At 39.7% G+C, this 23346-nt stretch overlaps 1 protein-coding gene and 1 long non-coding RNA gene across 9 annotated transcripts in view; both read right to left on the reverse strand.

Annotated features, from left to right (window-relative positions):
- The window catches only part of ELAVL2 (ELAV like RNA binding protein 2), a 167865-nt gene extending 156626 nt beyond the window's left edge, over positions 1–11239 (reverse strand). For 6 of the 8 annotated variants that reach the window (XM_072612251.1, XM_072612288.1, XM_072612260.1 and 3 more), the window contains exon 1: positions 11022–11214. In XM_072612251.1, the coding sequence (XP_072468352.1) occupies positions 11022–11104 (83 nt within the window). In that variant the 5' untranslated portion in view covers positions 11105–11214. Of the gene's footprint in view, positions 1–11021 lie in introns of all 8 variants that reach the window. The other 2 variants (XM_072612279.1, XM_072612268.1) reach the window with 2 other exon arrangements.
- Positions 2942–6722, reverse strand: LOC140505852 (uncharacterized). The gene is made up of 3 exons (XR_011967681.1): positions 6633–6722; positions 5515–5549; positions 2942–3118 (listed from the first exon to the last, which is right to left on the reverse strand). It is a non-coding gene; the product is annotated as an uncharacterized lncRNA (long non-coding RNA).
- Positions 11240–23346: the final 12107 nt, after the last annotated feature.

The raw sequence follows: 23346 nt of genomic DNA on the forward strand, positions 1-23346 counted from the left end.
CTAGAAGTAACATGAAGAAAATAACACTGTAGTAAATTTCATCAACTTTCACATCATTTAAAATCCTTCTTTTTAAGATGATTTTTTAAAACTGCATTTGTCTTTCTTCATCTCACAAGATTCTGAATATGTTCAATTCACTACCGAAATACTCACTGGCCCCTAAGTTCACATTTGGAGGATAAAACAGAATCAACTCCCTCTGCACATTTCACAAAGTAAGACTTCATCCATATCAAATTTAGAGAGAAGCAACTTTAGAAATTATGTATTCCAATATTTTACAATTGAAGCAACCAAAGTCCAAAGATGATGTGACTTGCCCCAAAATTTATACTGGTAATAAAATGGTAGAGGGGATTCAAACCCAGGTCTTTCTACAAAGCCAGTATTTTTTAAAAACTGCACACATTTTGAAAGGCCCAAGTCTTTCAACCCTCTTTCCTCCCTTTGTTCCCCCATTCCCATTCCCAAATGCCCATTCAGACTTTCATCTAGTTTTTCTAAGTTCCTTGGGGGTATGAATTCTGTTTTAGCTAAACTTTGTTATCAACCCTCATTTCTAGCAGTTTTCTGCCCATACTAACTCCTTGCACAGCCCTGCCAGATTCATTTTCCTCAAGTAATCTCACTTATCTTGTCACTTGCCCATTATTAGAAAGCATTTTTAAAAAATACTTATTAGCAAAGACTAAAATTCAAGGCAATCCACAATCTAATGTTAACGTTATCTTTCTAGCCATATTTCCCAATCTCAATTTGACTCACTTTTATATACAAATTGTATTATTTTTCACTGAATACACACGGTTATCTCCTTTCCCCATGTTTTTCACTTTGCCTTGTATGTCCTATTGCAACCTCTGCTTATCAAAATCCCACCTAATTCTTATGACTGTTAGGTCCAATAACTGTATTTTATACCACCTTCTTTCCTACGAGGTCTTGCCCACGGTGTTCATTAAATGAAGCTTTTCATAACAAATACTACTACAAATTGAATCTCAAGAGGCGTAAGGAATGAGGGTCAATCATCATGTCTTTTACCACTTCTCATCCAGCTCAAATCTCTCATTTTACAGATGAGGAAACTTAAGTCTCACCCAGGCAAATTCAATTCTCTAATGTCACAGGGTAAGTAGCAGAGTCAAAATTCAAACCCATGTTCTTCAGATAACAAATCCAGGGCCCTTCTCCTTACACTGCTGTCCAAATTCCTTTTTCTTCTCAGTAGAGATGAATTTTAAGAGACTTGTTTTGCACAGATTAGTTAAACACACTTAAGGGGAGTGGCAACCCTTCACCTTAAAAGGAACAAAACATAAAAAGTTAATAAATATCATCTACAAATTTAATTGTAGAAAAAAGTCCTTCTTCCCAAAGAGAATGACTATATAATTTTGAGGAGGCACTGCATGTAAATTCATAAATACACAAGAATGAAGAACACACTCCTAACTGAAAAGTTACAGACTCTACTCTGGGATACGGTCAATGTAAGAATTTGTTTTGCTTGAATGCAAATTTATTACAAGTTTTTTGCTTTTCTATTTTGTTCCCCTCAATTGGGGGGAAGGGATGATAAATGCTTGTTAGCTGAAAAAAAAATTAAACAGCACATGTTGCACAGAAAAACAAAGTTGATATTGTCAAAGAAAGCCAGGCAGAGGGCAACGTGAGTGGGTGGAGCCAAAGACTGCCAGAGATAGCTGCAAATGGGTGACATCTAGTGGGCTGGAGACAGGAGTGGAATCAGGACCTCAGAAAGGAGAGGGGGAGGAAAATGAAATACCCTTAAAAGGAAAATAGTTATAGAAAGGAGAAGACAAGGTGGCGGTGACAGAATGGATAACAGCACATTTGGGAGAAGCCTGAAAAACATCTGCACTATATACAGGTTGACAACACAAAATGGTTAAAGTTAACTGTCTGACAAGCAACACCTTCATAATGAAAACCTGACACTGTACTGATGATTTCATATTCCTTCAATTTAAGGTTAGCTGTGCACCTCACCTAAATGAGTTGACTCCTGTGAGTCAAGGAAAATGCCATAGGAACAAAATAGGAAGGGTTATTATATGTATATCCTACTATAGCTGGAATTCCATGTTGTCACTGAGTTGGTAGTGGACAGTTGCTAGTGGGTGAATTTTTACTATATACATAGCATATATTTGCCATTGTAGTAAGGATCCTAAAGTGCAGGACATTCTTTTTTTTTTTTTTTTTTTTAAAAAAGATCATCACTTTTACAGAGGAGTTATAAAAAGGACAGAGGACAAGACGCCAGCAAATCCAGAAGTTTTAACCCCAAATAGTGGCAGCATCTTTGAAGTCAAAGCCTATCTCCCAATGAAGCTCCAGATGACAAAATGTCTTGGTAAGCAAGTTTCCCTCCTTCCCCATGATTTTTTGGGGAATGAACAGGAAATAAATTTGTTTCCTCACAATTCCACTTCATAAAATAGAAACAAATTCCCTGACTAGGGCTTAAAAGAAATTAATATACATCACAGGAGGATGAAATTAACATTAAGGCAGATTAAAGGCATGTTTAAAATATGCCTGATATCAACGTCACTTGTAGACCATTAACTTACCTATAAAGTAATTTGAAATTTAATCATAATATCAGATTTAGAACAAGGGATCTTAAAGGTCATCCAGTTCAACTCTTACATTTTATAGATTAAAAAAACAAAGGAGATGAAAGGTTCAATAACTTGACCAAGATAACCAGAAAAGTGGACACCTAGACAGAAATTTTAACCTACACCCTCAGATTCCAAAATGCAGCATTTTTCCATCACATCCCACTTCTTTATGCAGGGAGGGAGTGGCAACCCATAAAGAAATAAAATAAAATTGTGCTCTTACAAGTCAAGATCAGCTATAAACATGGCACAGAAATAAAGTAACAACCTTAAAAAAAATACCCTGTGGTTTCAGATTTATCTTTATTACAATGGCAAATATATGCTATACACACTGTAAAAATTCACCCAAGAAGGCCACTGTCCATTAGCAGCTCCGTGGAAAAAAAGTGGAATTCTAGCTATAGTAGAACACGTCGCCCCTTCACTTCTTTAGATTTTTTATTTCTTTAATAGCATCCCTGTGAAATAGGAGGAAGAATTTTATTGTGTCCATTTTACTTAAGTGCAAACAGTCACAGAAAGGCTAAATGCCCAAATATATAATTAGCACCAGCATCTCCTGTCAAATACTTTAAAAACTTTAGACTTCCAGTCCTGTCCTGTCCTTCCTATTTGCCGAGATTAAATTCATATTAGATGCCAGAGAAAGAAAACCTATAACACAAACTGATCAGGAAGAGTTTTATTAACCGGGGACCTGAAGCATTTGGTTACAGGTAGGTACATGAGGCACTTAAAGACAAACAACTAACATGTTTAGTTCTGATTGCACCAAGGGGCAAAAGTGACTCTTCTAACAACAGCAGATTAGAACTGCTGTAAAATAAATCCTCCAGAGCTCTGGTAAGTCTAACAAGACAGCTTAAATGGCTGTTTAAGACACCTACATTCCTAGGTACACTGGAACTTCATCAAAGCACTGCTCATAATAAGTCTAATTCAGGATAAACCAGGTTCTTGTTGATTTCTAGCCAAAAGCTTTTGGTTACAAAAGTCTAAATACTTCATCATTAAGGCATTTCTACCTTTAAGACTGTTTCATACCACAAACCTCTGGAATAGCATTTATTATAAAGCTAGGGTTCAAAAGCAAATATTTATTTTCAAGCTATCTAAAATTAAGATCAGTTTAGAAAGTTTCAAGATTTCATCTTCAGTGACACTGTTAATTTATGGATAACTCCCATAAAAAAGTTAAGGTCACCACCACACTCTTTACTTCCCCACTAAAGTTCTCTGATGCTTTCAGAGAATAAGGTAAGGCATGGGCTACCAATTAAGAAAAGTTTGAAGCACTGGTTGCAGGATGAAACTGTACATCTGTCTCCCAAGGACAAGCACAGATAAACCAGAAAAGAGGCTCTGAATCTATCAAACTAGAGCATAGGGTCCTTGGCCAATGGGTAAAATGTATACTGTTTGTGCCATAGCAATTCAAGAGGACATGATACTAAGGCATGAGACAAAGGCTATGTGAAATGGTAGACATCTGAGTTAAGATCACAGATCCTTGAAATACTGAAGTATACACATGAATGTCCATACACAAATAAGTTCATACATTTATACAAAGCAAACAATTTTGTTGGAAATGTGGAGCTAACCAATTTGATTTCTTTTCAGAATTTCTAAACAAGTTATCAATGTGTAAGTAAGTTATCAGTCAAAAACAGAGACTAATATGAACTTTACCACTTAAGTTTCCCACCCAATACCCACAAAGTTAGGGATTGAGATAAAAGGTAAATGGCTGCTAGATGGAGAAAGAATTAAAAAAAAATAAACTCCCAAAACATTTCAACTAATGAAAAATTATTTTTAAAATCCAAAAGCAGCATGAAAAATTACTGGTTCTTTCAAGATTTCTAATTAATTCTTTAGACCACAGATAATCAAGAAAAACTTCTAATTCTCTATAATGTTCTATCTCTGCTGTATAATAAATTAATGAAAAAGCAATTATGTACCTATTATGTGCCAAGCACTGTGTTAAGTGCTGGGAATACAGACACAAAATTGAAGATCACACCCCAGTCCTCAAACTGTTTATATTATAATGGGGGGGACAACATCCATAGGTCAGTAGTGGCCAGGAGGGATATTTCGGTCTGGAAAATTACAGGGATGGTGAGTGGAGCTGTAGGGAAAAAACTGACACATGCTTTCCAGGAGTAATGATAGAATTAATTTGATTATGCATCCAGAACTATAAATCAAAGTGAACATATGTGAGAGGGGAAACATCTGGCAATAAAAGGGTTAATCAATCATTTTATTTGTTTGGATTTTTTTTTGGTTGTTTTTAAGTGAAGTTCTACAATCTGAGTTATTAAAGAACAACCCATCCGCCACATGCCCAATTAATTAAATATAACTTCAATTTCATATATGGGAATCTTATACAAATCCCCCCTCAAAATACTGTAAATAAACTTCCTGCTATTTAGATTAGTACTCATGATAAAAAAAGTACATGCATACATTAAGTGCAAGACTTAGTTGTTAAAATATCCACTAAAGTCTTCAACCTATTTCCTTTCACTCCCCCTTAAAAACACCATTAATTTTCTGTCACTGCACTCACAACCACTGAAAATTGCAATTCTACAGGATGAAGATTAAAGTGTTCTTAATTGAATATTTTTCTGGAAAAAAGAAGTATACTTTGGTTGCCATATAAATTGGGTTCCATGTTATTAATATGAAGAACAATTTTATGAACATGAGGAAAACCTACATACAGAAATGTAGTTGAGTGTACTTGGTTTTGTCCATCTTTGTTCACATTACGACAATCACTGATACATTTTTGTGGATGGCAAGAAAGCAACATTTATCATTTTATAAAACTTACTTTCTTCAGAAACACCAGGCCTTCGGGTTTCAAAGCTTAAAAAAATAAAAAAAAAAGTCACATGTTTGTGTCACCTTCAGAAAGTCAGTATCTCTACTTTTGGTTTCCTTCTCTGTAAAATGGGGACAATATCACCTAAGAAGCCCTCATGGAGTTGTGAGAATGAGAATGTATGTAAAGAATTTATTAACTCTCCTTAAAATACTGTGAAAATGCCAACTATTTTTTTGAACACTCTGTTATTAAAAACTCTAAATCAGAAACTGCTTCTGTTTATTAAAACTATGATGAAGTTTGGAACCTATCCTTACATCAATGACTCTAAATTTCAACATTTCAACAGTTTATATTACTTAACAGTGCCTGGCAATAGAAACTATAAGACGCTAACCAAGTATTAGGTTCAAAGTCAGTGTTTAAAAGATGTGTGAAAGGTAACAGATATAGTTACCATGAATACTGATTGGCCTTGCCTCATTAGACTCAAGCAGGTAAAATGCAATGGCTTTGGCTCTCCAGAGTAGAGCAGTCTTCCAGGTGCAAGCAAACAAAAAAGCCCTGAACCAAAACCAGAATCTGACCAGGAATTCACCCAACAGCTCCCATTCCCTCTGACACAACACTTTTCTCCTTAAGACAAACCCACACTCTAAGTTTCCCAGTTTGACTAATAGTTCTTAAGGAAGGCAATGGCTGGCAAGTGACAAGCAGTAGAAAGACCATCTGTTCCAATCAGAGACGATGGGTTCAAATCCCACCTTTGACACAATTTGGATGACCTCAGGCAAGCGACTGAACCTTCAAGGTTCCCAACTTTCCTCATCCATAAAATCATGGGGTTGGCCTAGATGGTCTTTGAAGTATGTTCCAACTCTAGAACTATGACCTTAACATGCACTCTGGTTTTTTTCACAAGTAATGAGAGTGATAGCTGACAGGGATGAATGTAGAAAGGCAGCTTGGGATAGTAGGGTAATATGAAAGAACTGGCCACGTTTAAATTCACTTCGTGTGTATGCTGGGCAAATCACTTCACCATCTTTCAGCATTCTAAATAATCATTGAAGATTTTAAGTTACAGAAAATGCCTGTTTGCATTGGTACAAGAATTTCCTCACCCAAGTGGCGGGGGTGTGCAGAATGTCTTCTCTCTCAAATGCAGGTTCCTGCCATGACTCCACCCTGGGTGCCATCATGTATGTCGTCAATCTGCACCGAATACCAGATGATTTTCACTGTTACAAAAGGGCAGGTCCAACCCCTATCCATATACATATACAATGCTTTAAAAGATTTCAAAATATTCCACACATCACATCATTTGATCAAGAAGCAGGATTATTTGGCTCTAAAGACACCACAATCACAAGTCACAATGCAAAATTAGTATAGATGAAAAGCTGGAGTACACCAAAAATCTTCCTTCCCCACATTTCATGCTGATTTGAGAGTATAGATAGCCTGGCTAGAGCAAGAAGAACTAAAAAGTAATTGCTTCATGTGCTATTTTATGCTAATGTCTGAGATGAGGCAAATGCCCAAAGTTGAGTGCTTAGGAAAATGGTTTGGGGGATGGGGAGAGTGAAGATCATCCTAGGCTCCTTGTCTACCATTTTGTAGTTGTTGTTTAAAAAAAAAAAAAAGCCTAATGCTTTTAGAATAAAAGAACACTATCTAGAGTAGTTCGGAAACAACCAATCAGTTTGGAATGATTAACTCAATTAACAAAAGCCCTAAAAGCCAAAGACATCAGACAGTCTTTGACTGACCAAACAACACTATGAAACGTGAAAGCAGGTTGTGCGTCCAGAATGGAGGAAAAACCCAAGTCCAGAGAGACTTAGGTTGCTTCAAGTAATAATTTCAACCTAATGCTAAGCTTATGTATAAAAGCGGCACAAGAGAAATAAGGAAAGAAAAAAAATAAATGTGTGCCCCAAGACGCTGGGTGAATTAACAAAGAAAAATCCAGTGAATCAAATGATCCAAACATGTAAGATACTGATCTAGGCAACAAGTGAAATAGGAGGAGTCCATCAAGGTATAAGGAACACAAGCACCTGTAAGTTTTTCTATTTTCTATATTTCACGTGTTAATATTCTGTATAATTGGAGTTACCTTAAAACAGCTGACATTGTGAGCTATACAATATATCTTAGATAATGGTGAATGAAGGAGCACCCTCCTCCCAAAAAGAAGGGGTTTCAGATTAAAAAAAAAAAAAACTTTAATTTGCCAAATGGTGGCAGCAGAAAGTTATTCAAAGCAGACTTTGACCCCAAAAGCGTTTGTTCAGAGATTACCCAATGGGGACAATATTTGTCAAGGGAAAAAAAGACTTAAGAAGTAGATGGTAAGAGTGAGAGCTGAGAAAATTTAACGTAAACCATTTGTTTTCTCTCTGAACCCCTACTTCCAAGTCCATTTCCTTCCTACCTTCCAAGGGATAGTTTAAAATGTATCTTCTTTCAAATGTACCTTTGACCTGAAACGTAGCAGAGTAACAAGTAAAATATGAATATTCTTATCAACTTGCTATTCGATCAAAAAATATCATTTTTATGCCAAAATGTCTGGACTTGTTAGTGGGCATGTTAAAGTTTCACCAACTAAACAAAATGGAGACTTTTAGGATGGCTTCCTCAAATTACCACAACCTTAGCAAAAAGAAAAAAGAAAAAAGCCTTGGAAAAATATTTCATGAGTAAAGTTATTTCAAGGCCAGTACATTAGTCATTTTAGGCAAATAGGCTTTACCTAAGGGAATAAAGAAATTGATCTCCAGTTGCTAGGGGGTGATTAGCTTAGTTTTAAATGAAGCTGACAACACAAAAACTTCTGATGGGAAGTTGTATCTTTATGAAGTCATAAACTACTAAGAACAGGATGATAGTGGAAAAAATTCTTATAGTCAGATATAGACATGGAAAGGACTTTAGAAATCATCTAGTCCAATGCCCTCATCTACTCATAAATGAAGAATGTGAAGTCTAGAACTGTTTGCCCCTATTTGCCCAAGGTCATATAGGCAGATAGTAGATTTGGGATTTGAATTGTATCCTGATGTCAGACAGTATTCCCCCCCCTCCCCCCCACTATACACATTTACAAGAGCCCTAAGTCCTTAGAACAATTTTGAAAAAAAAAAAGAAATAGGCTCACAAGGTTAGATTTAAGGCCGAAATATATTCGGAGAAAGATCTAATTCAATCCTGTCATTTTATACACGAAAAACACTAGTCACAGAAGTGACTTGTCCAAGGTCACACAGTAGAGCCAGGTCTTGTGACTCCAAATCCTACGCTACTTCCACTATATTAAGACATGGGATTAGGGGTAAAGAAAACAACTAAACACATCCCCGTGTTCCACATTTTGGTTAACAGGGTAAAAGAAAGGCCATTTAATCACAAAGTCTGGAAAAGAGAGATGCAGGCAAATTGAATTTTTTTAAATTAGGCTTTGCAGCTTATCCCCCCAGGAATAATCAGCTCTCTGCTACATGGTTTCGATTTTTGCTTTGTGAGAAACGCCGGTCATCTTTTCCTGCAACTGTAAAAGGACCTGCCAGCTACAACCTCCAACCTCCTGACCGTCGCCCGACACACGGACCACACGGACGCTGGGTCACACGGCGCGGCAGCAAGCACCGGCACACCCCCCCCTAGTCCCCTCGTGCACGGTCCCGCCCCGCCTCTCCCCCACCAAGGCAAGGTGCGGCTGCTGCAGTCCGGAGGGTCGCTGGAGCGGGGTCCCTTCCCCGGCATGCCCAACCTGCACTCAGCGCACCCCGCTCTGCGGCTTCCCCTGCCCCTCGCCGGCGCTCGGCGTCCTGTTCACGTGCAAACCTGAAAATGCAGCTGCTCAGCTGCATCCTCCCGAGCCCTGGACCCCATTTAGGGAGGAAGGAAAGCGTGTTAGAGACAATCCTGCCACCGTCCCTGGGTGTCTACGGCTACGAGCCATGTCTGCCGACAGCTTTGCTGCAAATCCCCAAACGACCCACCCGGAAGACCACGCACGAGGAGGTGCAGCTCCAAAGAGCCCACGAGAGATGCTACCTCGAGGCTCTGGCCGGATGCATCCCCTTCTGGGCTGCCAGGCGGGGTCGCGCTCTCGAACCGAGGACCTTTTAGTCCCAAACCGCACCCACCCCCGATGCTCACCTGGATTCCGGCTTTTTCCCTCTCCACCTAGGCGTCAGTCACCCCCCCCCCAAATACGCCTGGGGCTTCCCACTACCCCACAGGGAAAGAGAGCGGCACACTTCGCTCGAGGCTCCCTCCCTCCCCGACCCAAACCCCTTAAAGACGCTCGGCTGTAGCTCCCAAGGCTGCCGATTTTTCTACGCCCCCCACCCCGCACAAACATCTGCATTCCAAAAACTTAAAGCTTATCACCTCTCTTTTTTTCTAGTCCCCCCTTTTCTCCCCTCCCTAGATCCACACTATTCCCTCCCTGGGGGGAGGGGGAATCCTCTCCACCCCAGTCCTTAAAAGGGAGGAGGGGGCGGGTACATTGGAACCCGAGTGTAAAGATGTACGGAGCCCAGGCGGGTGGTGTGCATCGCGGGTTTTGCCTTCGCTTGAAGACACAGAGCCGTGATCAAGGGGGGCGGGGGTGGAAGGCGAGTGGCACCCCCTGCTTCCCCCCAGCCTCTCTCCTGCCCACCCGAATCCACACTTGCCTTCTCCGACTCTAAAGCTGCTGCTCCCGCCGCCGCCTCTGCTCCCGCCGCCGTCACACCAGCAGGAGAATCGCTGGGGGAGGATCCGTGGAAAAGCGGCTCGCAGCAGTCCCCGCGTCGGCCCGGGTGGCGGGAAGGCGGAGAGGAAGCCGGGGACGGACCAGCCGGCGCCGAACATGCAATTCCCCTCCCCGCCCCGAGATGCTAACGATCTTCCCTCCCAACCCTCGCCCGCCCCCACCCCCACCTCTTGCTCCTGTTTCAGGGAGGCCTGGGAGAGAGAGAAAGAGAGAGGAGAGGAGGCAGAGTCCCGCCGTTTGTAGAAGGGCGGGGAGGAGGGGCTTCCTTGGAAAAGCGCCAAGAGGCGGAGCCCCAGGCTCCGAGGGAGCGCCGCAGCGGCGGTCTCGGACGGCCAGAGAGAATCCCGGCCGCTGGCACGAAGCGCTTCGGAGCGCAGAGGCTAAACCCTTCCTTCCCCAGCCTGCACAGGTCATCCCCGACAAACCTGCCACCCACCCTCCGCCCGGCTGAGCCGTGCAGGAGAGGAGGACTTGGCCGGTTCCTCCTGCAGCCTGCTCCAGGTGCCAATTGACCAAAGCGGTCGTACTATTACTGCCTTTAAAAGGGTCATCCGGGGAGTCACTCGGGCTGTTCTGCTTATATTCTTGAGATTGTTGCAAAGAAAGTTTAAAAAGGCTTCTTTTACACTCTCGGCTGAAAGGTTCCTGCCCTTCATTTAAACTCAAAAAGGTCCCTCCACCCCCGCCTTTTCTCTGATCCTCCAGGGTACCGAATGTTCAACGATGAAACCCTCAGTACCTGTGCGGGGTGCTGTACTCAGCTTCGAACGCGAAGTAGGATATCCTGTACTGTGCTAGCTCATGGTCAGCCAAACGCCGCATCCTTCAAACGCCCCCCAGCAGCAGCCTCGAAACTGTTCACTCTTCAACAAGGGGGCGTCCCCACGCTCATCCTCTTCCCGCCCCCACTCCATTCAATCGCCTTTCCCCCAAAAAGCCTGTGCATAGTCAGATTATATCCTACAGATCATAAGTCAAAACACACATCACCGGGGACACCCAAGCAGCACGTTTTCACACCTGCCCAGCCCTTAATTCCTTCAAAACACCTGTGGTTCTTCCATTAGAAGCCCCTCGCTTTTTCCCTCCCTTCAGAAAAAAAAAAAATCACCTGTCACACCTACCTGAAGTCTCAGGATATGGGAGGGAAGGAGACTGATGGAGCAGAAGGCGTTTGGAATCGCCGCAAGAACGTGCCCGAGGTTGTCACTTCAAGGGCATGATGCGGTTTGATGCAGCGAGGTCCAGGAAGGAGTGCACAAACATTCCCCCCGCCCCCACCCAGACAGAGAGGGGGCAGGGAGGAGGGGCGAGCGTAGGTAGCAAAAGAGCCGGACATTCCAGCCCGGCCTATTATTCACCTCGGTCCTACGGCAGAAAGGAAGGCTCTTCATGCTGGGGAGGTAAACGGCTTAACTACTTGGACTAAGTAGACGGCCAAAGTGAGGTAGGGAACTCGGCAATTACTTAGGGAGTCCTGCAGAGTGTGGACGCTCTGCCCAGATCCTCCACGAAGAGGGCGAACGCTCCCTTTGATTTTGAGAAGTGTCGGGATTATCCTATGACCATGCTAGCCCTACATCCCGTTCCCGCCTAACTGACCCTTATTGTTTGTAGAGTTGCACCTAATTAAAGCGGTAATTGCTCAGTTGGTTGCTTCCTTTTGTTTTGACCTTACTTTCAACAGCTATTTGTACAATACCCTTTAGTGCTTGCTGGCACACATTAGCTGTAAAATGGTTCTACCAAATCTCCCTACCCTAACTGAAAAGTCTTGGAATGTCCTAGTTTTTATTAGTTTGCTTCTTTATTGACTGGTAGGTCTGGTTCTCTTTTGAATTTAGTTCTTCTAATGCCACATCCAAATACAGTATTTCCGTGGCAAATTTTGTAACTTGGTAGTTGGTTTCTTGTTAAATTGAACTCCTCAGCACTAGTTTAAAGAGCTGGTGAAATGAATGGTGGCATGTGAAAGGGCTGATCTGGTTTTCTTTTTACTTCACACCTCAAAAGCATGTTATGGTGGAGAAAAGAGCAAGTGAGGCCAAGACTTTCAAGTCCTCAACATTAAAATTTATGGTCTGCAGCAATTCAAATGGATCAGTTTCTGGCAGAAATTTCTAGTGTAGTCCAATTAAGATAATTTTTATAAAAAAAAACACAAGGGCTTTCCTAAGTAGAGGCCTCTAAACTACACACACACACACACACACACACACACACACACACACACACACACACACACACACACCTCAGACACACACACCCTCATTCTTCCTTTAAGAAAATAAAGCTCAGTTGTGACATGCATTTTCTTCAATTACTTGTCTATTGTGCAGTTCCTCAAATTTAAGCCTTCATTGTAGGTCTCAAATCGACAATCCAATCTGAAGGAATAGATCATTTCTCTCTAAAACATTCTCTAGTCCTAAGAGTAATGAAAAAAAAAAAGTAGAGATAAGAGGGAAAGATGAAGGTGACGAATTTTATTCAACCTAACTGGAGAGGAGATTCTGATTTTTTTTTTTTGGAGAAGGTACAGTGATAGCCAATCTGTGATCCACGATGTGAATCATAAATATCAAATAATTTCCTATTCTTTTCACATTCTACCACAATAAATCTAGTTCTGCAACTAGTAATTATGAGTTAAAATACACAGTCTCAACACCAGGTTCCCTAACCAATACTTGAAAGTGAAAATGGGGAACGTTTCCAACCACCAATTTACCACAGTTGTAGAGCTCTCATATTAATTCTTTTCAGATGTGAAATAGGTGGGTATGTGGCAACGTGCTGGGCATAAATTGAACAACAATGGCAATGCTAGGTCCTCTCCAACCATGAACCCACATGGTAGACATTGCCTGCAGTTTTAACCACCACTGTCTTATCATCAGATCCCTAAGTACAGTCAAGGTTAGAAGTGTCTAAAAAAAAAAAAAAAGGTTCACAAACTGAATTGGGTGGAGAGCATCAGGAGTTGAACAATTACAAAAATCTTTAAACCTTATATTCGTCTTTGCCCCCACTCGTGGGTACATCTACGTACATGCAGTCCTAAATTTCGCTAGTGCCAATAATTTTAAACTTCTCATAGGTAAATCGGGCATCTCCCATCATTCACCTCCACGTCCCTATTCGAGCCCTTCCCCCATACCTAACCCAGGTTTACATTTTTTTCCCTTTTTTTTTTTTTTTTGCAAGAAAAAGGGGGCTGGTATCACCTAAACGCTGAGAAATAACAGAAGTTGAAATGTGCATCTGTCTTACCAGACAAACGAATCACATCCTTTACCATCTTTCTCTAGTGTCAGTTTAACAATAGCTATTCGGAGGAAATGGGGGTGTGGGGGGAGATACAATGAGGAAGGAGGGGTTCGGTAGAGGGTTACGTAGTCGGGCAAGCTATAGTTGTAGTTGCAGCGAATCCCTAATCTACCAGATTGAAAAGGGGTTTCCCCCCTTTTCACCACCCCCCCCCCCAAGATGAAGTCAAACGCATAGGACCAAGGACAGAGGTTGGAATCTACTTCTCTGCTTCTTGAGTATCGCGAACACCCTCACCAAAAAATGCCGTTTTACTGACACAGCTCAGAGGATCTCATTTAGGCTTTTCAGAACAAAGAGAATCTCGTATGCTGGATAGACTGAAGAATCTGCCCTTAAATTGGCTTCAATGGTGTTGGTCGAATTATGGTAATTAACTTCCCTAAATTGGATCTTACGCATTTAGCCATTCATCGATTTTGACAGCCCCCCAATCATCCCTATCCCACCCCCAAAACACAGGCTGCGTGCACTTGGTTCGGTCAACTACAACCCAATGCCCAATTTCATCTCTTCATTCCATCTAGTCATCCTTAACAAAATGAATTCAGTTAATGCAATTAAACTTGGAGGTTTCTCTCTTCTAAATCTGAAAGCCCAGGCTTGTCTTTTCGACGTGCTAACCGCTAACCCTCTTCTAAATGATCTATATTCCTTTATATACACTAAAGGCATGCAAGTACTAGCACCAAAGTTACAAATGTATTCTTATGAAATGAACTTCGAATCTCAATCCAGAGACTATTTCTCAGTCTGTCTAGTTTCACATTAGTACGATCATTACTATGCCTCTGTCCACACGGACTATTTAGTTTCTGCTAGTGGTAACTGTGAATATGCAGCACATTAAAAATGTTTACACATAGTTAAGTCTCTCTCATAATGCAGAGCAATGCCTTTGACACGAAAGACAATCATGTGCAATTAACTTGATATTTCGCTTACTTACAGGTTGTCTGTGTTTGCCAGGGAATCGCTGCAAGGAACGATTAAAGAAACCAAACTGCAACTTACCTTTCTCCCTTAAGGTTGTGTGTGTGTGTGTGTGTGTTTAAAGTAACGGTGCCGTTCTCCCAATAAGGATGAGCAAGAAGCAGCTGGACAGTTCTCTTAAGACAGCACGGAACCTAAACTGTGGACAGCGTTCAAGAAGCAAATAGAAGAAAACGCTTCCGACTCCCAACGTCCAACGCTAAACGGAATGGGGGGAAAGGAAAGGGGAGGGGAAACTTAAAAAGAGTAAAAAAAGGAGACAGAGAGAAAGACACTATCCTACTGCTTTTCAACTACACAAAAAGGGAGAAAGAAACAAACGAACAAAGAAAAGGGACTGAAAGAACGTCTTTTTTTTAAAAAGCCGATGTCTTTCTCTGTGTCGGCTTTTAGCGGCTCGCTACAGAAGTAAGCTGCTGCATCTCTAAGTGAGAACAGAAATAAGGGGGGAGGACGTCTTAAAAGGGAGGTGGACTGGACCCCAGATTTATAGCACCGTATCACCGAGCCCTCCTCCGCCTCCGCACAGGCGTGTGTGCAGCAGCCGTGCCAGGATCCTATCCCGGGCGGCACGCGCGGAAGCATACGCCGAACCTGGCTGCAACGCAACTTGCTCACGGCTGCGGGCCCGCGATTGGTGCCGGCGCGCTCTTCGGGGCCGCCCGAGCGCGGAGCCCGGCCACGATTGGCTGCCGCGCCGCGTCACTCCGAGGCACTCAATGGAGTCCCTTTTCAAGGTAAGCTGTGCCGAGAGGTACACACTGAAGGCTGGCGGCGAAGGGAAGTGCCTGGAGCAGCCCGAGGAAAGCAGCGTGGGAGGGTTGGGCTGAACTCCAGAGTTTGCTATTTGACATGATCTCCCTCCTCCTTTTCCTCTTAAATGTCTGCCACCGAAATTCCACCCCCTGCAGTTACTGCCGCATCCATTGCACGTTTCTTTATAACATTAAACTATCTGCCTGGTATGTATGAGTCACTGGTGGCTCACTCTCTTTGATCTGCGAGAAAATAATGGAATGTCCATCCGTGACTTCCCCCCGCATGCTTTTCGCAGTTTATTTTGGCGTGTTTTCGGACGGGTCTTAGCAGAGTCGCCAGATGCATTCCTTGTGTCTATCTTAAAATATGCATATAAAAATTGTATTGCAGATATCTTGTTAGCAACTGGGGGTGGGGGGAGGACTGAGGGGAAGAGATGCCTATAGGACAAGACTTGAAAGCAGAAATCCTGTGCAAGAGGATGGCTCCAGTTTACCTTTATCACACGCTGGGGCAGAAGGATGTGAATTCAGCCCCCTGGGGCCAAGAACAGAGCTTCGGGGCAAAGGCTCAGCATTTGACTAAGTTTTCTATGACACCCAAAAGAACTGCTCAGCTATCTGTGAAACAGGAGCAAACCACCCCCCTACACTGGCTAGCAGAATAGCTTGTGGGACCACACATGCATTGCTGATGGTAAAGAGGCTGGTAGTATTCATCAATGTTTTCTCTCAGAATTTGAGGTTAACTTGTAAACTCTTCATATTTCTCCTCTACAGGTCAAGAATAGGTTTTGTGTTTGTTTGTTTTTTTAACCACCAACCTATTTTCAGCAACATTCAGCAGACTGAAAAATACCTTTACCTACTGGTATCCATTTCCTGCTCTAAGTGAATACATAGTTTTCAGAATTGCCTTGATGTATGGTAGACAGATTTCACTTGACCCTACTTTTTTTTTTCCTATCAGAATTCCTGAGAGAGAGAGAGAGAGAGAGAGAGAGAGAGAGAGAGAGAGAACTTCCTAAACAGTAATAGCTTTTTCTTACACAAACAATAGGATGTTTTCAATAACCAATACCAATCCTTCAGAGAGGAATTCCTTTAGGTGTTTATTTAGTACAATCAGCTATTTCTTTTTTGCAAATACCATAAAAGAGAAGGTGGAGTTAGGGGTTAGAAGTGTGGGAGGAAAGCAGAGGTACAGATCTATGCCGATCATAATGATTTGGAAGAGACATATAAAGTAAAACTGTGTTCCTTGAGAATGTCCTTGAGTGTTGATGAATGATTAATGGAAAAGAACAGAAAACCTGTTTGTTTATTTCCCTTCTGGTCGTATAACAACCTCCATGTTCTATTATTCAGCATGAATAACTGTGAGTAAAAGAGGGCCTGACTCAACATCTAATCTTAAGATTTATGTTTTAAATTATTTTAGTTTTTTGCAATAGTTTTTTTGGGGGGTCTTACTTTTGAACTTACAACCCTCTTGTTTCATGTTGGAACCCGATGGCTTAGAATAGGTGTTTGAATGACTGAAGTAAAGGGGAAAAGATCTGGGTGGAGAAAGACAAAAAGAAGAAAAGACTCCACCACTTAGAACAGATCACATACCCTAAGGAACAAAGAGTGGAATTTATAGTTTCTTATAAACAGCAATAACTTTTTTTAAAAATACAGCATGGGTGAAGTAGAGTGCTGTGTAATTGGAAATGAAACCTGTTTACATTTAATAATGTACAAGAATGGATGTTATTCATAGTTTAAAATGCATAAGTTTACTTTGTTAGCATAACTAGTTTTTTGAGGGAGATTTTTGAAAAACTGCCTAGCATTTAGACTATCTTAGCATTAAGATTTTAAGTATAGCCATGCCTTCCAATGATGTTAAAATCAAGGCTCTGTGGTATCGCCATATCTCCATTTTTTATATGTGTTTGTGTATGTGTATAAAAAAAAGAGATGAGCAGATTACAGTTAGAATAACTTTTCCAAAGAGGGCTTTATTCCCCTCTTTGGGGAGAGGATAGTGGGGTAGATGAATAATAATACAGAAAGATAGGAAAAGAGATTTAAGGTTACAATTTATACTGAGAATAATTGGGAGGGGAGAAAGTAAACCAAATAAATATAAGCTTGTGTCTTCAAAATGCCAATACCGAGATTAAGTAGATATAGGTATTTCATTTTCATTTAAATTCAGTTCCTGTTGGTTTTGTGAAATGAGGTGTTTGGAGGGTTACGCTTTTTTTTTTTAAAGGTTTTGTTTTATTTTTGCCTTTTTTAAAAGCAATTCCAGCAGTTATTTTCAACGTATTTTAGTATATTAGAAACTCTGAGCAAAATAATTTAATGTACTGACAATTAAAATACTTTAACTATCATCCTATCAACAGATGATTTCTGAATTAATAACCACTTCAAACTTATATTCCAAGTGCACCATATACTTCAACTTTTTTGAATAAAAGTTGAATTAATCTGCCTCTAACAAATGCTACCTACATACAGCCTCCTCCACTTTTAAACTCACATTATGTTAACATGTTACATGAAGATATATTTATAATTAATGAAGTACTATTACATGCAAATCATATGAGAGTAAAACAGGAATATAATAAACTATGAACTCATTGTTTGTACTTAAGTTTAAATTTTTCCAGTAATAAATGAATTTTAAAAACTCCTGTTTACTAATATTCATGAATTATTTCAGCAAACACTGAGCACCTACTATGTGCAAAGTACTATTATAAGAAAAGGCATTATTTGATATGACCGTATTAGGAAAGAATTGTAATAATTATCTGTGAATTAAAAAAAAAGTTTTCTACAAACTATGGGTTTTCAGCAACAGAGAAAGACATAAAGGGGTCCGTGTCAGTTAAGAATGACGAGGTCTGTGGTGGTATACCAAGAAGTTGAAAAGGGGAATTTGATTTATTTTCCCAAAAATAATGAAAACCTACAACTTAATTTATGTATTTTCCTAACATAGAGTTATGAAACTATTATATGTCCATTTGATAGTAAGGACAATGACCTTTTGGATAAAAATCCTCTCATTTTGTCTTCTTTCCTACTCTTTAGGTCTAGACATTAGCATTAGCCTGAAGGGTTCTGAAACCACCTCGGTAACCCTGAAAATCAATAAACCCTTTTAGCTATGTAAATTATCTTACTGTGTTTGGTTTAGAGCTGTTGGACCAAAACAATACTCCTCTTCCGTTTAGGAAGATCATTCTGCATAAATTGTTGCGCCTGGGGGAGGGGGAAGGGAGTTGTTTTTAATGTTGGAAATATGAGATTTTAAAATCTGAATGAAAAGAGATAAATGGTTTTATAGGTAACTTTTTGATGGCTTTTCTTAACATATTAACATGCCAGTTTAACTTCAGCAGTTTAGGAACTCCTATTCCAAAAAAAAGGAGAAAAATTATAGAGAAACCTGATAGGTATGTACTGTCCATTGCATCCCTGAACAAAAATAATGCAGGACCATGGACAGAGATATGTAGACCCCCCCCCCACCCCCCCCCCCCTGCCTAAAACTTTTCCCTGAAGGGCGGGAGTTTTCTGCCTTCATATGAGATAGAGACACTGCATCTCTTTGGAATCTTTCAGACTTACACGAAGGTTGGGGGAGAAGGTGCTGTGTGCCACAAGGACACAAAGCTGTTTTCAATTAGGTTTGGTTTTCTCAGTGCTTGACAATCATGATAAACTGGACAATATCTGGATACTAGACACCCAAAACACCCTTTGTAATCCTCTTACTTTACAGAAGCTCCCTTACCCATTAATGATCTTCACTTCACTTAAAGTGCTCTCGTAAAATAAATTTGAATGCTGTTAGCTTTTGGAAAGACTGATGTATACAGCTCATATGTCTATCCAAGCAAACTCCCAGGGGACATCCCAGTAAATGTGCTTTCCGGCTCTTTCTCTTTCCCTTCTCCCCACCCCATTCTATCTCTATCCTTTTTTCCCACTCCTCACACTCCCTCCCCTCCAAAAAAAAAAAAAAAAAAAAAAGTCCTTTAATATGAAAGTAGACGACTGTTTTGTAAAGAGTTCTTAATATCAGAGACATTCACAATTAGGAGATTTGCACTAAATAAACTTGCAAATGTAGACTTCATTTCCTTTCTCTCCTCCACTCCCATTTGAAAAAAAAAAAAACATGCCTGAAGATCAGGAGAAGGGGGAAAAGGAGGGTGGGGGAGAAGGACCATGTAGGAGGAATTACTCTTAACTTTTTAGTTCACATTTTAACACTGAAAGAAACATCGTTTCTTTAAATTATGGCTAATTAAATGTGACAAAATGTTTCAAATGAATGATATTGCTAGAGAAAATATTTAGTAGCATATTTGCTTAGCTTAAGTAAGATATTTGCATATCTTAACCATAATTTGCCTGGATTTGTTAAGAATCATACCAATTGCAATATAGGAGACAGCACATGTTTTTAAGATATATAGATATATACAAATAGTTGGGTCTGTAAACATTTCCACGAATGTTCTAGATGTTTTTTTACTCACCAGCAGCTACTGCAAGAGAAAAAAATCTACTTATTTGCCCAAAATGGGAGGAGAGGGTGAGAAAAGATGGAGATGAGATACTGAAAATTAGTACTATCTGATTCTGAGTCTGAATTTCTGTTTAAAAAGATATCACTAAAATTTCTTCTATTGATGATAAATTTCATTCAAAGTTCCTCATCATAATAAAAATAAAAGTTTCAGAAATTTAAGGAAGCTGTTCATCTCAGCTACAATTCAGTTATTTCAATCTACATCTTACAATGAACTAGAAACAAGCATTTTTTTTTTTTTTTTTTGCTGTAGAGCTCCTGCTTCCCAGTTGTTTCTTACATTGAAGATTTATGTTTCCACTTATGTGCAATACACATTTAATTTAAAATAATAAGACTGGGCATACCAGCTAGTCAATCAGATCTACACTCTCCCTTCCCCCTCAACAACTTCCCTCTCCTTTCCTTCCTTTCCTATTCCCTCCCTTACCTCCCTCCCCTCCACACACACCTTTTTTGTGTGTTCAGATCAAACCCTTGCACAACAGAGTGACGGCACCAGGGCACTGTAACAAAGCCTTAGTTTGTACCAGAAGACTGAGGCCCGGAGAGACACGGCAGCTAGAGAAACAGCTGTCTTATCATCACACTGCAGAGATGGAGATGGCTCAAGAGGTCCTCAACAGATAATCACTTGAATAGGTTTGCAATGCGCCAAACTTCACGCTTGATAAGACCAACCCAATGTAGAGAGCAGCACAGATCCAGCTCAATTCTATTTTATCAGTGCTGTAAATTAAGAAATTGAAATTCAGGTGGCACAAGCAGCATGTTGCTGATAGACCACTAAAGTAAACTATCATTAAAATGCTTTCAGTAGGTAGAGGAAGGGGTTTCTATAATTAAATATTGTTGAGGTTTTTTTTTTTTAATTGCTCACCTGTCTTAAAAATTGCTTCTGGGAAGAAGGGGGGGATGTATCTTTGCCATTATTCCCACTAATTCCTACAGTAAGCAAACAAACAAAGCTATAAAGCTTTATAAAGTTTATGGTTATAGGGAATTAAGTCAAGTTTAAAATAATCTGATGTTCATGTCTTCTCTTCCTGAAACCAAAAAGATCTGTGTCTTCTATACTGGAAACAAATGTTGTGGTTTTGTGTTCACTATGGAATAAACAGATAATCCTAGTAGAAAGCTATTTCAGTAAACTGAAGTTTAGGGTTTTTTTTTTTGTTTCTTCCCCCCAGTAAACAAACAGAGCTTTATCACTGAATTGATTTGAAAGAGATATCAGGATATTTTGCTTTCTCTAAGCAAAACTTACTCTTACAAAATACAATCCTTTAAGCTACTAATATTTTAGCTTCTTACTAAATATACAGTCTACCCATTCCCCCATCCACCCACCATCCCCACATTCTATCATTTTGTTGCATTTACTCAGATAATTTATAGATAATGATTCAGGGAATTATGCAGAAAACTGCAGTATAGGAATATATACTGTTTGAGTTATTTACAACAAACTATTGGATATTATGGTTCTAGATGTTTAAAGTATTACACTTTCCCTGAGTAAAAGAGTTCAAAAACAAAGTGTAAGATATTTGTATAGACCAAATGAATGGCCCATGACTCTCAGCACAACCCATGGATCACTATGTACTGCATCTTGTACCTTTATGTCAGAAGTAGATTATAAAAAGTAATCTGTTCTTCAGGGGAGTGTATATGTAAATGTACAAGGTGGCAAAGGAAACACTGTACTTCCAAAATTGTGTATTATATTATAGAATTCAAGTATTGTTAGATACCTTCACTTGGCAAATAATGGCATTGAACCATTTTTATTTGCTTAACCAGGAAACTCAGATCAATGTGCATTTAAATGATACTTTACGGACATCTTTTTAATTTAGGAACAAGAATGGAAATGAATAAAAATGCATTTCAAATAAAGTAGTTATAAAAAAACTCAAAATCCAATTCTATTTGGGGTACTTTGTAAAATAATTTAATCATTATTAAATCTTAAACCGTTAATCCCTGAATATTTAAAAGAAAATAAGCCAAATCTAAAAGTTAAAATATGAATCATATCATTTCAAGGAGCCTCCTGCTCAATAGTTATAGGTGTAAAAACCCTTTGTACTTGTTACCTGCTTTGTAATACAGATAAGAGTTTATATTGTTCTGTGTGTATATATGCCTATGCACTCCCTGGCTACAAGCAGGCCCTTAAGTGAATCCCTTAATGAGAGAAAAGTGCATGTTAGTGTAAGGCAGCTTTTCCTTCTAAATCATCGTTTTCCTGTCATCATATTGAGGTAATGACTATGGTACAAGCACTTGAAGAAAAATTCTCCACATGAATTCCAGCCTGTTATGCACAGTGTAATTGTCCTCAAAGGTTCACCATAAAAAGCCTGAGTGCCCACTCAAGATATCAACATTTGCTAGCTTTTTGACCTATTGAGCAAATTATTTAAGCTCCTGAACCTCAGTTTCTCTGTCTATAACATGGGGATATTAATGTTTGTATTATATCATGAGGTGCCTATAGTGGGGGGGAAAGATAATGGATACAAAACACTTTGTTATTCTGACACAGTGCTACATAAATGTGAGCTATTATTACTGATTTTAAGATGCTCTTCCTCTCCTGTCCTTAAGCACTTTCCATATATTTGTTTTTTTTCAAATTTTACCAAATCAAAATGTTTATTTTGAGAATTCTGTGACAAAGTTTTAAATAATTCTATTTATTATATGTTATGTGTTTATATACTGAACACTGCACTGTTATTAAAACAAAGTTGGGGATTGTTGACATAGCAGTAACCAAGTTTTAATAAATTGCCTTTTCCTTTCCCCAAACTATACTACTTTGTCTTCATAGCCCCAATTCACCAAAATCATACTTAATGTAACAATGAGATTTTAAAATCATTATTTCTTCTACGGATCTTCATCTGTTTCTTAAATGTTTTAGTTATTGTATTTCCAGTTATAACCATGGTTTGAGAGTTTACAAAATATGGCAAATTCTATTCCTTTTTTAAAACTCCAAAACACATTTCCAAACTATATTTTCATAGGTCTAGATATTAAAAAGCACTGGATCTTCAGGGGATGGGGGCTTAAAAACAGACCTGAGGCTGAGATATGACTTGATGGCTTTTATCCTAAGAGGTCAAAGCATTTTAACATATTTGTACAAAGAAATAAGGAGGGATATGTATTAGTTCCAATTTACAGGTGACAAATGATAGGCTAGATAACTTTTTCAAGATCATAGAAGGAACTAGAATTAAAAACCTAGTTTCCTTAATTACAGTCTAAGGCAATTCACTATACTTCCTGGTTTCAATTTTGACTAATTTAGTGCAATAACTAGGCTCACTTTTTTTTTGATATTAGCATTAAGTGCTCAG

Source organism: Notamacropus eugenii, chromosome 1 (assembly GCF_028372415.1).
Source record: "Notamacropus eugenii isolate mMacEug1 chromosome 1, mMacEug1.pri_v2, whole genome shotgun sequence".
NCBI lineage: Eukaryota > Metazoa > Chordata > Mammalia > Diprotodontia > Macropodidae > Notamacropus > Notamacropus eugenii.